Here is a 16,355-nt window from a genome sequence, read left to right on the forward strand (position 1 = left end):
TTTCAGGAACACAGGCACGACATGAGGCAAGTGTTTACACCTCTGTCACAAGTCTGTTGCTCGGCATAACCCTTCATCGCGGCTCAAAGTCAGGGGCGCGCCCTACCCAGAGTGGTCTGGATAAGTGACTGCTGAACGACTTTCTGGCTTTCCACAAAGGGGCACAAGAAGGAAAGAAAAGTGATTTCAACATGAAATCAAGCCACGATCTCTAGTCTCCAGTACTTGTTAAGCACCACACCGATATTCCTAGAGGGCTCTCTGCACTGAGAAATGTCAAGTGTGTGTCTTAAGTGAAGAGCGTCAGAAGTGTGCACGTGATCAACGCTCAAAGCCACGGCAGCAGCCAGACCCGGGGCCCCAAGTGCCCTCTGATGCCCATCTCAGCCTCTTTAATACACACTTTTGATCATGCCTTTGGGCTTTCTGAGGTTTTAATGTATGCTCCGCCATGCAACCTTTCAGAATTCTTCTCCCCTAAGTCATCCAATTTTCTCTCCTTTCTCCCCAAAAGCACTTCCTCGGTCACAGGCGGGGGATTACTGCTTCAGGTTTTTTGCTATGTGCGTGTGTGTGTGTGTTTTCCCTCCCAACTGGAGAAATGTCAGGCATGTTATTTTCCGAGTGATTTAAACAGCTCTAGTGTTATACCTAAACAGAAAGAACAAAGATGCTAAAATATCCATTATTCCGCCCAGTCCATCCACAGGGAGTGGCTACAAAGGGCAACGCAATGCCGTCTCTGGGCTGCGGGACTCCAGCCCCACGCAGCTCGCGAACACCCCCTCTCCTGAACATATGGGGCCATCGCGGGAAAGCCTCTGCCTCGGTGAACCCTGACTGGCCAATCAAAACCAGAAAGTTTCCCAGTCCAGTGACTAATACCAGAAATGAACTGTGCGTGGTGAAAGGGGAATGGTGGTGCGCTGGAGAAATTTATACCCTGACATCAGTCGTATCACAGGTGCGTGGATCACCTGGAGAAACGGAACTTTCCGGAGGGCGAGAGTTCAAACACTTCTTCAAGCAGTGCGCCTGTCATCACTGGGTATGAAACACTGAACGGCCCCTCCACGGTGTCTGGGCGCCGCGGCCCCCGGAGCCGCCACGGACTGAGGACTTCCAGGCCTTTGAGCTGGGCCGGTCACTGCGCCGAGCGCCTGTGTGATCTTACTCGGTATAATCCTCACAGCCCATAAGGTAGGTGTTATCATCCCCGGTCTCCATGTGGGGAACAAAGCTTGGAAAGATTAAGTAAATTGCTCTTGGTCGTGCAGCTACAGGGGTAGGTGGGGGTGGGAGGGGGAAGGGGTGGGGGGTGTCAGCTCCAATTCCAAAGCCTTTGTTCTTGTCCACCCTATGCTCAGTATTCTTCTTCCCCTTCCTCATGCCCTCACGGTCAGAGAAAAGGGTAAAAAATTAAATTAAATTAAATTAAATTAAAAGTAAATAAGAATAAAATAAAATAGGGGCCCCTGGGTGGCTCAGTGGGTTAAAGCCTCTGCCTTCAGCTCAGGTCATGATCCTAGGGTCCTAGGATTGAGCCCCGCATGGGGCTCTCTGCTTAGCAGGGAGCTTGCTTCTTCCTATCTCTCTGCATGCCTCTCTGCCTACTTATGATCTCCGTCTGTCAAATAAATAAACAAAATTTAAAAAAAAAAAGATTTTCTAAAAAAATAAGAGAATAAAATAAAATAAAAATTAAAATAAAGCAAAGCAAAAAACTACTGGGACAAGCAGATGAACCCCAACAGGTACAGGGTGTGCAGGACAGTCTTAGAAAATCCACAGTGTGGGGGATGACCTATCCTCTGAGGAATGGACTCAATTCGCTAACCACCAAGAGAGATAAATTAAGGAGCAGTTTTTTTTGTTGTTGTTGTTGTTTTTAAAGATTTCATTTATCCATTTGACAGAGATCACAAGTAGGCAGAGAGGCAGGCAGAGAGAGTGGGGGAAGCAGGCTCCCCACAGAGCAGAGAGCCAGATGCGAGGCTTGATCCCAGGACCCTGGGATCATGACCGGAGCTGAAGGCAGAGGCTTTAATCCACCAAGCCACCCAGGCGCCCCTTAAGGAGTATTTCTCAGACAAAAACCATTTTGGTGTTCCGGCTGTTCAGAAGGACTAACATTTTGACAGTGCAACAACAGAATGCAGAAAAAAAGCACTGGAGAGAGGTTTGTGAGCTCTTCAAATTCTACATGAAACACGAGGGTGCCTGGGTGGCTCTGTTGTTAAGTATCTGCCTTCGGTTCAGGTCATGATCCTGGGGTCCTGGGATGGAACCCCGCATCCGGCTCTCTGCTCTGTGGGGAGCCTGCTTCTCTATCTGCCTCTCCCCACTGACCATGCTTATGCTCTCTGTCTCTCTCAAATGAATAAATAAAATTAAAAAAAAAAAAGAACATTAAAAACTCAGTAAGTATGTTATGGATTCCTAGCCAGTTTCATCGTAAAATTAACAGTGATGTTAAATTCCCACCCTGCTTTCTCACAACGAAGTGACATAGACCTGCGTCCAAAAAAGGCCCTCGCCCTACCTCCCACAGCCTGACGGGGTTAACAGACACAGCGGTGGGGGACCCAGAGGCTCCACAAGAAGCCACGGGATCTCAGCTCCACAAGCTCCCACCTGCGAAGCACAGGAGTGAGCCCTTTACACGTTTGCTCTCAACTCCTCCCCGCCAAACCCCGGTGAGGTGGGCACTTCTTGTTGCACTTGAAAAATGAGATAACTGAGCCACACAGAGGAATTAAGTCACATGCTGGAGTCTCAGGCTTCACCACTCAGGCCATGCTGCAGGTGCTCTGGGGTGGAACATGGTGCCTGCCCTTCTAGATTCCGCAGGGATGCAGAGGTAGGGGTTCCCCCACCTCTGGGGTTAGGGAGCAAAGGGAACACTCATCCACTCCCTCCTGCGCGGACAACACCGTAACTGGAGGACATCAGCAAGAAGGACCTTTCTTTTCTCCTTGAGAATTCATCTCCAGGACTTTCTGGAGAATGGCTCACTTGGGAGGAGGGAGAGGAAAAGTGGAAGAAGAGGAGGTGTCCCAACACATGACTTCCACATGCTCCTGCTTCTCTGAAAGGTAGGACACGGGCCCCAGAGAAGGCGGGGAAGTGACAACGTTCCCCCTACTATGCAGAGCCACTCACGGGGTGGGAGGTCTCCGGTAAGAGACCCCAGGGTCCACATGTTCTGACCCTCCCAGGCGTTCGCATCTCTGCAGGTGTCCTTATCTGACGCGGCAGGGACCGCCCCTCACTACTTTCATACACATTAACTCAGAATGGCTCCTGAGTGGACGTCAGATGCTAGAAGACGCTTTGTGGAAGGGAGTTAACTCTGTGCTATTTTAAGAGGCAAAAAGAACAGAAAAGCTAATGTCTAAGGAAAACCATCTCTTTTCCGACTGAACCGAGAGCTGGGCTCTGTAAATGGTTTCTTGTGGGGAAGTTCACCAGTCTCCAAATAAAAATCTGCCCGTTTAATCCTTCCCTTGATTAATCAGTTAATAGTGAGAATGACCAATGAAGTGTGAAATTTTTAAAGTACAACTATAAAGTCTGACTGGTTTGTTTTTGCTTTTGTTTGTTTTTTTTTTTTTTTTTTGCAAAGTAAACACGGTGTGATGCTGATGCAGGCGGTAGGATGCTGGCACTTATGAGATAAAGCAAATAATCATTTCTATCGGGTGTGGGGTCTTTATTCATTCTGAAAAGAACCCTTTATATCTGCTGACAGGTTCCAGTTGTTCTTGAAAAAGCTTTCACGGGACAAGTTTTGAAACCTAGAAGGCCCTAAAACAGAGAGTTCCCGTAGCAATACACATTTAAGAAAGGTAAAAAGACAATGTTCTGTATTTTTATCCTAACTACTAACAAAGCTATGATTAGAAATCAGGTAGAATTCTCTGGTTCAATTTCAAGGACTTATAAACATCTTTCTGAAAATGCTGGCTATGGATCCGTCATTTCCAGAGGCTTGCATTCTAGCACATTCCATGTGACCTGCTGATATCTGACTCTAGAGACCCAACAAATTTCCAATGCTTAAAACTGACCCAATGTGTGGTGGACCCAAAGGAGATGCACCACCCACTTTCCCCTTTAAGGAAGCACTTCTGGCCCAGGTATATGGAGTGTTTTGAGCACATGGCTTTTACCATCAGCCTCCTTAGGGATTGTCTCAAGGGCACAGAGCTATCTTGCCCAAGGACAAGCTCTCCCCATGGCATTCTACATCCAAAGACTGCTTGAGATGGGGGTATAAAGGCTCAGCCCTGTGAATTCAAGATGGCCACTAACAGACGATTTGGGCTGCAAAGCTTCCCACGGTGTTGGCTCAGGTTCTCTTCAAGCTCAGCTTCTCCCTCTGCCCATCCTGCTTACGTGATCTCCCTATCTCGGTGAGATGGTCCCACAGGTGCTCCTTAATTAACATCTTACACACTAAACTCCCTCCCGAGAACCTTGCCCACGCCCGCCCCGAGCCAATGGTTCTCCGCTCATCCCACATCCAGTGAAACACACTGCACCCCAACACTGATGGGTCGTACACGGGCAGAGAGACGGTGGCCAGGTTCTGACAGGGCTCACTGCTGCTTCTGGTGCTGCTCCTCTTCCCACAGATTTATTCAAATCAAACAATTGCTATAACACTTTCAGGTAACTCTCACCAGAATACCTTGACTGCCCTAAACTCAAATAATGCCACCAACATGGCAACTGGCAGAGTTGCGCAGTCAAAAGCCACTCTTCGTGATCTCATTCTCCCTCCTCTATTACTACTGTTAAGAGACTCAGGTCAAGAAACATCTAAACTGCTGGATCTTCTAGACCCAATCCAAACAGCATCTAGACATCCTAGTGTGACAAGGAAAAAACAGGTCTTCACTGAAGCTGCGAATTCTACCCTGTATTTTACTGACTCATAAAATGTTGAGGATCCCAAATTTGATGGGTTTGAAGAACATGTGAAGCATCTGGCTAGATGATGAAAGCCTCTTGAATCTACTGGTGCTTCATGTACAAGATGAAGAGACAACATCCAAGATAACGGATGATTTCTTTAAATGTGGCTTAAGAACCGTGGACACGTAAAATTCTACCTTGAACACGAGAGTAGATTTTATATCTTACCCAGATCTGAAGGATGGGATGTTAACAGATTCAGTTTTCATTTGGTTCATTAACTCTTTAAGGCCATAAAACAGGTAACACAAAAAGCTCTGTGATTCTATTTATGTGTACTTTAGAAGGAACTTCTGGGTGTTACTGTAAATCCTCATGCACTGACTAATGTCTGTGTACTCTGGATAAAGTTTTACATTGTTTAGCTCTCACGGTCTCTTCAGAACTGTATGATTTCCTCTGAGGCTTTGGATTTCACATTGCCTTTGATTTTTTTTTTTTTTTTAATACAGTAACTGACATGGGTCAGGGCAATGATGGATTGGTGTCTTCCTCCCATTGAAGCCTAATGGGTAAATTTTACTTATACACTAATCACTATTCCAATTCAACAAGAGTGATGGATACATTTTGTTACACTGATTCCAAAAAGTTAGAAGTTTGCTGACCTCAACTACTTTCAAAATGCTTTCATCTCTGCACATACTGAAACTTTTTACAATTAAAAAAAAAAAAAAAAGATCTGTTTTGAAGGTAAAATTGACCAATCTTGAAATTGAAAAGGCAAGATATATGTAGGAGTCAAAGCTGTAAGTCAAGTATTTGGAAGTAAAGACTGACTGGAAGCTTATTAAGTTCAGAAAATCTTTCATACTTTTTCTGTAAATACTTTCTTTTTAAAAACTGTGAATCAGAACAGCCACATTTGGAACACTTTCTGTCCTCAGTCAATATTTTTAGATAGTTAGGATCTGGTCCTGAGCCGAATCTGGGCTTGACTCTGGAAAGCAAATCTTTTCACAGCTGCCTTGATGCACAGAAAGCTTTCTGAAAACAGACAGTCTAAGGTCTTTTGTTCACATGGTCACACACCGGTGCACAGAAGTTCTGGTATCTACTATGGTCACAGCAGTCCTGATAACCAAAATCAATTTTTCCTGTCTTTAAAAAAAGACGGCACCATAACAACCACATCCGACAGATCTCAAGCTCCTGTGTGTTTGAATGAACATTCCATTTCTTTCTCCTGCCCGAGTGCTGTGTGTCCATTTTGGATTGTCTATTGTATTTAGGTATTTATGCTTTGATTTGCAGTAATTTCTCATGTTATTGAACTGATCTGCATTGCACACAAGCTGTAAATAAAAGGAAATGGCAGGAACAGTAGAAAAAAAAAGAAAATTTAAAAAATTTTAAAATTAAAATTAAAAAATTTTAAATTTTAAAATTAAAATTTAAAAAATTAAAAAAGAAAATTTAAAAAAATTTAAAAATTTAAAAAAAAATACTGAGTTTTCTCCCAAGAGAATCCAAGGTGTGACTCAAGGCCTTTCTGGATAAGAAAAGGATGCTTGATTTCCAAGCCTAAGCAGCACAGATTAAGCAAGGAGGCTGAAACAGAGTTTTCCTACTTCTCTTGGCATTCTTCCTCTATGGACCACACTCCACAGTGCTCCAAGAGTCAGCCTAGAAAAAGACGAGGCAGTCGGCCTACATTGGTCCTTTGCTTTATTCTGATCAGATAAAGGAGCACAAGAGAACTTTCAGAGAGGCAAGCTTGGAGATACTTGGTCAGCCCCAAAACACCCCCGAGCAGGGAGAGTAGCACTGGATTTGGTACTTTCATGTACTGCGCAGTCCTAGACTATCAGACACACGCCATTCCAAATCCAAATGTAAGCCCACACCTGTCCGTCTCTCGACACACAAACATGCAAGTACTCCATGTCGTTCCCTCTTCCTTCACACGGGAAACTGAGGCCTGACAAGAGCAATGTTAGGTTCCAGGTACGCAAGTACATAGAAGATGAAACACGAATACAGTCATCTCATTAATTTACACCCTAAACCACTTCTTCTAGCCCGAGCTCCTCGTGAGCCTGCCCAAAACACATTTCCCATAGAACGCCACCAACTGACTTCTTCCTACATCCTCTACCCATTTCTGGCAAGAACAAGTACAAGAGAAAGTATTATTTTGAAAACAAAGCAAAACAAAAATGGCTACTCTTAGGCTCTTTGACTGAAAATAATGAGTACTCACCATACTTCCATCCCTAGAGATAGGCCAAGCTTGGAACGAGTGAAGTAGCACAAATCTGCCATGGCAGGAGCTAGGAGTGAATCCTAAAGATCATTACTTTTCCTTTTCTTTTTCTTTCTTTCTTTTTCTTTTTCTTTCTTTTTTTTTTTTTTTTTTTTGAGAGAGAGATTGCAAGCAGGAGGAGGGGCAGAAGGAGGCGGAGACAGAGAACCTCAAGCAGACTCCACACCCAGCGTGGAGTCCGACACAGGGCTCGATTGCACAACCCTGAGATCATGACCTGAGCCGAAACCAAGAGTGGACACTTAACCAACTGAGCCCCCCAGGCGCCTCCCCCACAAACGGTCACTTCTATTCACAAAGCCTCAAATTTTCTTCCCCAAACAACCCCAAGGGATTCAGATACACATCAGGATCTCCTTAAGTCCCTTATTCATAAGTACATACACTCAGTAGGGGCATCACTCAATATATTCAGAGGACGGTTATAGACATACTCTAAACAAGTAGCTGTTAATTCTTTAATACAGCTAATTGTGCTTATGGATTTCACACTAACCAAACTGACTGACAGAATTTTATCTTCAGTATCATTCCAGTTCCTAAATGATGGCTTAAAATGGCTACAATAATTTTAGTAGTAACAGAAATACAAGTAAAGGTCTTTATCAGTGCACTTGAAATGTTTTCTCCAAGATTTCCCTCTCCTGGCAGGTCCGTCCAGATGGAAAGAGAACATCACGTCTCCCCCCAAAATAAATGGTCAGGACCACAGCATGTTCCTGCTCAGGCTGCTTTATGGATTCTAAGTCCATTCAAACTGCTGCTCAGCCCTTCCGTTCCTCCCTTACGCGGTCTTTCCCTGCCTGAGCACTTGGTCCTAACCAGACCACTTCCTTCCTGCTGGCTTCGGGTTTTAACAAAGTTCTTCCATCCCTTTCACCACCCCACAGGCTCAACAACTTCCACTGAGGAAAGCACATTCTCTGACACTCCCAAATAGAGGCCTGGCGGAAGGCCACCAGGCATGGAATGGGCTCCCCACTATTCCAGAAGACGCCATGAAGGGTTTAAGTTCGTCTTCTGTCGCCTGCACCCTCTTTGCCCCTCACCTTCTCAAGAGCACAGGCCCACCTCTCTCATTCTTCCCGAAATCCTCCCATCACAGACAGACCCAATAGTGTGATAAATAAATCGTACTTGGTGTAGGCCTCTTCGGGAAAAAAAAAAAAAAGAGATGACACAGCAGGCCTAAGTGCTTTTCTCAGAAAGGCCTACTTACAAAATTGGCTCTTGGCTGGTGTTTGGGAAGCTGGATTTTCAGAGGGTTCCCACCATTCAGTGATGGCTCATTGTGTTCCTAAACTATATAAATAACACCTGCTCTCCTTCTGCGGGGCTGAAAGCGGGGACCATGCCAGCCAGAGACTGCCTTGGTGACTGACAACCTCCAAAGACCCTGGGCCCTGAGTTTCTAATGAGCTTCCTTGTTGGCAACACTTCACAGGTCACAACTCATTGTTGGGCCATTGCAGGTCTGCGACTTCCCTGCAAAGGGGCCCAGTAGAAGCTCATGCCTGCTCTCCTGTGTTTTATATTTTTTCACTGTAATAAATCATAACTGTGAGCATAGCCGGAGTCAATTCTTGTTATTTGTGGTAGTTTTATAATCATCAAGGGCGCTGAATTAGCAAATGTTCCTACAGGAAATATGTATGTGTGTGTGTGTGTGTGTACACATTATACAAATATGCCCCATTTTTCCGAAGTTCACATTATGCCATTCCCCGTTTATGAAAGGCCCACTACATTAAGACCTGTTTCTGCTAACCAAAATACATCAAAAGAGGATTTTTTCCTTTATGAAAAAAGCAAAAACAGCATTCAGCATTCATTTTGTGGTGAGCTATTACAAAGGGAGCACACACCCCAAGTAGCGCCACCATGTTCCTTCTCCAGTTACTACACTCAGCATCTCGGCATCAAGCTGCCATACTTAGGAACTGCCGTCTGCGACCATCTGTGTTTTGTCTTGATTTATTTTGTGCATCCGTTAGCAAGATGTCTCCAAGTTATCAGAAAAGCCTGAGAGAAGTTATTTTTTGGGTGTGGGGATGCTCAAAAATTTCTTCTATGTAAATTAATAATAATTGCTTCTTTGCTTTATGGCATTTTGGCTTATAAAAGACTTCAGGAATGCTCTACTTTTGGATGGTGAGGGAAATCTGTGTGTTTGTGTGTGTATCTAATTTCACAAAGATTTTATCTTAAATCCTAAAAATGAAGTCATCCTGGTAGATACTATTTATTTTTCAAAAGAAAAACAAAGTTCAGAAGAGTTTCCTGACTTGCCTGAGCACTCCATGCCACCCCCCAACTGAACACAGCTCAAAGAGTTGGGATTGCATCCCGTCCACCTGGCCCCAGAGTGGGGGGCTCTCCATCCTCAGCTCATCTCTATGTAAGAGCAAAAGCAAAAAGGCAGAGCGTAGCCTTGTTTGACCTTGGCTGAGAAGGTATGCACCAGATGATTCCAAGTTTTCACCTCTTTACAAGCATCTGGGAATTACTGCAAAACCAATATGACTACTGATCTGAGGGTTACAAAGGTTAGTAAGTAGGCATATCTATGCTGAGCCCTTCCAGCAAATCACAGATTCTGGAGTGGTCTTGGGGACCCCCGACACAGCCTCCAAGGAGAGCTCCAGGTTTCCCCTTCCTAACAAGGCACCAAGGAGGAGGGACAGTACTATCACTGGGCCCAAGTGGTAGGACCAGGAGCTTCCAGGGTGACCTCTTGCCATCTGTGATGGCTTTGGCCTTTTTTTTGAGATTCTCTTTGGTCTCTCGTTTGGTGTGCTTTTCTCTCAGCCATCCTCCATTTCAGCTGCTATGGCTGGCCTCACAGTCTCCCTCTTGGAAGTCAAATAGGAACTGTGGTGAAGCCCAGGGAGAGAGGAAGCCTGATGAATCACCTAGGCTGGCCATCCTGCGGCAGAGGATAAATGCCCTTTTCCTTGACAACTGTTTCCACAGATTCTTCTTTGGAAAATCCTGGCTTCTCCCTCATGAGATGGCCTTCCAGACTGGCTTCAAGGCCAGAGTAGAGACCAAGACATGGGCCTAGAAGAAAGGGATGAAGAAGGCCCTAGATCAGACAGGCATGTCAATGCATGGGGTCCGATCTGGGTCCAACCCCGGTCATCACCAGAGTTAAAGCTGGTTGAGAAGCACCAGGGGTGCAAGCCTCTGGTATTGTTTTTTGCAGAGTCAACAAGTTCAAAGAATCTGGGGTCTTCGTGTGACCAAAGATTTTGTCAACCATGCCTATGTAATGAAGCCTCACTAAAAATTCTCCAATGATGAGGCCTGGGGAGCTTCTGGGTTGGGGATAACACTGATGTGCCCGGCAGGTGATGTGCCTAGAGAAGGCATGGACACCTCCAGCCAAGACCTTGCCCTATGTACCTCCTCCATTTGGCCTTCCTGAGTTCTATCTTTTATTAAAAAAAAAAAAAAAAAAAAAAAAAAACTGGGATCATGGTATAGCCTTTCCTGAGTACTGTGAGTAGGGCTAGCAAACTACTGAATCCCAAAGGGGTATTGGAGGAACCCTGTGTTTACAGCCAATGGAGCAGAAGTACTTATGGACATTTAGGACCTGAGGCTGAGATCTAAGGCGAGGGTAGTTGTGGGACTGAGCCCTTAAACCTGTGGAGTTCAACATTATCTCCAGATAAATAGTGTCACAACTAAATTAAATTATTGGACACCCAGTTGGCATCAGATAGTTATTGTTGGAACAACACACTTGTCTTGCTAAGTCATTCTCTCTCTCTCTTTCTCCCACCAGACTCCATTATTATAAACTACCCCTCCCTAGAGAGGAGTAATGATTTTTCTCTTTTAGGGAGGAGGTGGCAGAGGGAGAGATAGAATCTCCAGCTGACTCCATGCTCAGTGCAGGGGTGGACATGGGGCTCGATCTCATGACCCTGAGATCATGACCTGAGCAGAAATCAAGAGCCAGATGCTTAACTGACTGAGCCATCCAGGCACCCCCTAATCTTCTTTTTTTTAAAATGAATGTTCTGATAAAAAGCTGATTTTACATTTACCAAATATTTAATACTGTAAGTGAATGGAAAATAATCACCTTAGCCCTAGAGAGCAACTTTCACGGACTATATTAAAAATTTGTTTAACTGAAGCTTCCAGAACACTAGCTGTTGCAGCAGAACAATTTCTATAGATACTGTGACCTCGTAAAAAAATATAAAAAGAGACTCTGAGCTCAGGACAGTAGAGTAAACATACATGCTGCCCCCTTTCTTCCTGAGAGCACAATGCAATGCCAGTAAAAATATTTTTTGAAAGAAGAAATCCATGGTGGGCCTGAAAACACAGAGTGCTATCAGTGAATAAGTCATTGTAAAGGCTTTCTTCTAGAAAGAAGATAGCCGGGACTGTACTGAAAGGTCAACCAAAACTGGAACCTGAAATACATCATCAGAGTCACAGATAGGGGCTCTTTCTTCCCGAGAGAACTCTGGAGAGTCTCCAAGTTTGGAGTGAGTCAATGGCTACTGGGAGCCAAAGAAAGACCTACAAAGAAGTGGCTGTCAGGCAGGAATTGGGGCATCTGAGTGGAGAATTGTCTACAGAAAAGCTGGGCCAGTTGGCTCTTGGGCCTGTCTTGTGTAGACTAAAGTCTGCAGTACTGGGTCCCAGCTGGAGCCCCCAGAACAGCTCTCTCTAGAGGGGAAGGGTTGCCTGGCAGTCGCCCGTGGTGTTGGTGGTCAGGCTAGTGAATGAGTCAAGGAAGACCCTTTAGAACAGACAGAGAGAGGAAAAGAAATAAAATACATGGAAGATGTCACCCAAAGGTTCAAGTTAATTCTGGGATGAGGGTTACAGGGAAGGGTCCCAAATCTCTTCTACCTAAGCACATACCCTAAAGGGGAAACCTTACTACTGGTATACCCTGCCCATTGAAACGCAGCACACAGCCAACCCTCCCATTCAAGAAAGAAAATTTTGGGGTAAATAAGTCCACCTAAATACAAAGAAAGCCTCTATTAGCTACCCATACTCCTTGATATGGTCCTTAATTTATAAATACAAAGTCAGTACAGAATTTCATACCATGCATTATCCATCCACTAGGATGGCCACAAGGAAGTACCAAGAATGGGCATCTTAAGCAACAGAAACTTATTTTCTCACAATTCTGCAGGCTATAATATAAGTACGAGATCAATGTCTGGGCAGGGCTGGTGTCCTTCCGAGGGCCTCTCTCTCTGGCAGGCAGAGAGCCCCCTTCTCTCTGCATCCTCACGTGGTCTTCCGTCCACGTGTGTCTGTGTCCCCATCTCTTCATATGTGGACATCGATCACAGCAGACGAGGGCCCCTCTTAATGACTTCATTTCAGCTGAATCATTTCTTTAACGACCTGAGTTCCAAACATGCTCACCTTCTCAGGTTCTGGGAGTTAGGCCTTCAACACATGAATTTTGAGGGGATGTAATTCAGCCCGAGACAGCACGAAAGGCAAAGATCGAGATGAATACACCAAAACTCACACAGAGGAAAACAGAAAAAACGAAAGGAGCAAAAGGAGAAATTCTCTGTTCTAACTAGTACCAGTACTAGGTTTAATAGATTTTACAACCTTAAAAACATACTTTTGAGGGTGCCTAGGTGGCTCAGGCGGTTGAACGTCTGACTCTTGGTTTCAGCTCAGGTCATGATCTCAGGGTCGTGAGATGAAGCCCCGCTTTGGGCTCCACACTGGGCATGGAGTCTACCTGAGATTCTCTCTCCCCCTCTGCCCCTCCCCTTCCTCTCTCTCTTTAAAAAGAAAAAAGGGGTACCTGGGTGGCTCAGTGGGTTAAAGCCTCTGCCTTTAGCTCAGGTTATGATCCTAGGGTCCTGGGATCAAGCTCCACATGGGGTCTCTGCTTAGCAGGGAGCCTGCTTCCTCCTCTCTCTGTCTGCCTCTCTGCCTACTTGTGATCTCTGTCTGTCAAATAAATAAATAAAATCTTTTAAAAAATAATAATAAAAAAAACATACTTTTGTGGGAAAAAGCTACTGTGAGCAGTAAAGCATATTGGTGTTTTAAAAGTACAGTTCGGGGTGCCCGGGTGGCTCAGTGGGTTAAACCTCTGCCTTCGGTTCAGGTCATGATCTCATGGTCCTGGGATGGAACCCCGCATTGGGCTCTCTGCTTAGTGGGGAGCCTGCTTCCCCCTCTATCTCTGCCTGCTTCTCTGCCTACTTGTGATCTCTGTCAAATAAATAAATCTTTAAAAGTACAGTTCTCAAAAAAAATATATATATATATATCAAAAGAGCTGAGTAACAGAATGACTACAACAATTATAACAGAAATCAGTAAACAATGCTGGTAAATCTGAAGAAAATACTGGCTTTAGGGAAAAAATGGGGTTGGGTGGGTGGGGGAGCTTCCATTGAAAACAGCAGGAAATATCAGGAGTTTAAGCATTCTAAACTTGATTTATTCTGAGATATTTATTTGCTTCAGACTTTCTTAGAAAAACGTAAACTTAGGTATGCATGTTAAAAATAAAAGGGTGGCTGTGGCCCGAGGTGGGTGGCCCAACTGAGCATCTCATTCTTTGGGCGGGGGTGGGGGACATTAGCTTTCCTATAAAAGTGTCATTTCCCAGCTCCTGGCTTTACACGGGAGACCCACTTGCAGCCCCTCACAGGGCACAGGGCCTGCAGCCTCAATTCCCGTCTCCATGTCCGTGTTTATGCGCAGATTCCCAAGGGACATATCTGGTTCAGCTCGCTGTGAGGACCATGAGTCTTCAATTCCACTCACCTCCGGGGGTACATGCCTTCATTTCTGACACCTGGAGAACTCCCTTTCTTGCTTTCGAGGTCAGCTAGGAATTATAAAACAATTTAAAAAAATGTTTCAACTTACATTTCCATGTGTTTGGAAGAGGACGTGGGAGGACTCCCCCATCAGCTCAGCCTACCATTTTGACCTGGAAGTCTGTACTGTTAATAGAGCTAATAACGGAAAACACTTCGACAGCGGTTACAGCTTGTGAAGCACTAGTCTTTTTTTTTTTTTTTTAAGATTTTATTTATTTATTTGACAGACAGAGATCACAAGTAGGCACAGAGGCAGGCAGAGAGAGAGGTGGAAGCAGGCTCCCCGCTGAGCAGAGAGCCCGATGCGGGGCCCGATCCCAGGACCCCAGGATCATGACCCAAGCTGAAGGCAGAGGCTTTAACCCACGGAGCCACCCAGGCGCTCCTGAAGCACTATTCTAACATACTCTGAAACCGGCACTAAAATCCCCATCCTACTGATGAGAAGCTTAGGTGAGAAGATGGAATTTGCTCGAAGTCACACAGCTAGTTGGTTCTTGACTGCTAAATACTGCTCCCGTGATACCTCTATGTGCCCTTTAATCAGTACTTTCTGTCCCCTTTGTCACCCAACTAGACATATTGGTAGGATAACACCTCCTGGCGGCTAGGTAGGGGCACATGATTAGCTCTGACCCTTAGCTGCAAAAGAGGTTGACCAGTAGCTTCTGGGCCAGAGCACTTCATTGCAGGAACAAGTCCCTGGAGAGCTCTCTTATCTCTGATGCAGTACCCCAAAATGTTTGAGACGGTGGCTACTGCCTCAGCCAGGGCTCTCCGTTAACCACGCCCACCAATGACCAACAACAGACACGCAACGAAAGATAAAAAATACAATAAGCCTTTCCTAGTTGAAGCTGCTGATGTTTGGGGGTTACTGTTCATAAAACTCAAGTTTTTCATGTTAACACGTAATTGTGTGTTATTCCTTTTTGAAAGAATTCATAAATGTTTTTAAAATGCCTACTTTTACAATGTTCACAATAGCCAAACTGTGGAGAGCGGAGATGCCATTCAGCAGACGAATGGATAAAGAAAGATGGGGTCCATATATACAACGGAGCATTCTGCCTCCATCAGAAAGGGTGAATACCCAATTTTGGCATCAATATGGACGGGACTGGAGGAGATTATGCTGAGTGAAGTAAGTCAAGCAGAGAGAGTCAATTATCATATGGTTTCACTTATTTGTGGCACAGAAGGAATAGCATGGAGGACATTAGAAGAAAGAAGGGAAAAATGAAAAGGGGGTAATCAGAGGGGGAGACGAACCATGAGAGACTATGGACTCCGGGAAACAAACTGGGGGTTTTAGAGGGGAGAAGTGGGAGGATGGGTGAGTCTGGTGATGAGTGTCAAGCCAGGCAAGGACTGCACGGAGCACTGGGTGTTATACGCAAACAATGAATCATGGAACATGACATCAAAAATTAATGTACTCTATGGTGACTAACATAACACAACAAAAAATTAACAAATAAATAAAACACTCACTTTTCATTTCAAATGCAGTTAGTATTGACAGCGATAACACACATACACCACAGCTCTCAGGAGCTCTGGACAATTTTGAAGGATTCAAAGTGGTCCTGAGACCACAAAGTGTGAGAAACGCTACACTAGGAAACGCTCACCAGAGGAAAGCCTAGGTAGTGATATTAATATCAGACCAACAGCCCTAAAAAGGGCAAAACACACTAGAGATGAAGGCGTATCTCTCCCTAGTGACAAAAAGAAACAACCGCCAAAACAAAAGAACCCTGTGCATATATGTGCCTGAGAGCCTTTCCTTGAAAAGCAGAAAACAAAAAAGTGACCCAATCACGTGGAAAGCTGAAGTCACAGACCCGGAAGCAGATTTTACGTGCCCCTTGCAGAAACTGACAGAGGAAGCAGAGAGGTGGGAGGTCACGTCAAGACGCGGACAGGAGCATTCAGGAGGCTGCTCCAGAAAGCCTATTGAAAGCCCTGTCTCCACGGCCTGGTTACTGCACCTTCTCAGGCACACGCGGAGCAGTGACTACTGGTGACCGTTCCCACGCCCCAGAAGACGTCCGAACAAGTGGAGAAGAACCAGTTCGCTATGGGGCGTGATTCTCTGGCACCCAGGCAACTCAATGGCAAAATCAACACAAATGTTTGGAAATTAAGAAACAAGGGGTTAAAAAAGAAAAAACAATGGTAATTTATAGAATGTAATGGACTCAGTGATTTAAAAAAAAAAAAAAAAAAAGGCACCAAACGTGGTATTTGTGGCGCGT

At 45.0% G+C, this 16,355-nt stretch overlaps 1 protein-coding gene across 15 annotated transcripts in view; it reads right to left on the reverse strand.

The window, feature by feature from the left end:
• STX8 (syntaxin 8) overlaps positions 1-16,355 on the reverse strand; it is a 243,623-nt gene that overhangs the window by 161,875 nt on the left and 65,393 nt on the right. Inside the window, exons 7-8 of one of the 15 annotated variants that reach the window (XM_082708237.1) lie at positions 14,036-14,099; positions 9,476-10,306 (exon numbers count right to left, since the gene is read on the reverse strand). The exons of 12 other annotated variants lie outside the window; for them this stretch is intronic. In XM_082708237.1, the coding sequence (XP_082564363.1) occupies positions 10,276-10,306; positions 14,036-14,099 (95 nt within the window). In that variant the 3' untranslated portion in view covers positions 9,476-10,275. Of the gene's footprint in view, positions 1-9,475; positions 10,307-12,639; positions 12,683-14,035; positions 14,100-16,355 lie in introns of those variants that run through there. 2 more of the 15 variants (XM_082708238.1, XR_014305041.1) reach the window with 2 other exon arrangements.

This window comes from Mustela nivalis (assembly GCF_964662115.1).
Source record: "Mustela nivalis genome assembly, chromosome: 17".
Classification (NCBI taxonomy): Eukaryota; Metazoa; Chordata; class Mammalia; order Carnivora; family Mustelidae; genus Mustela; species Mustela nivalis.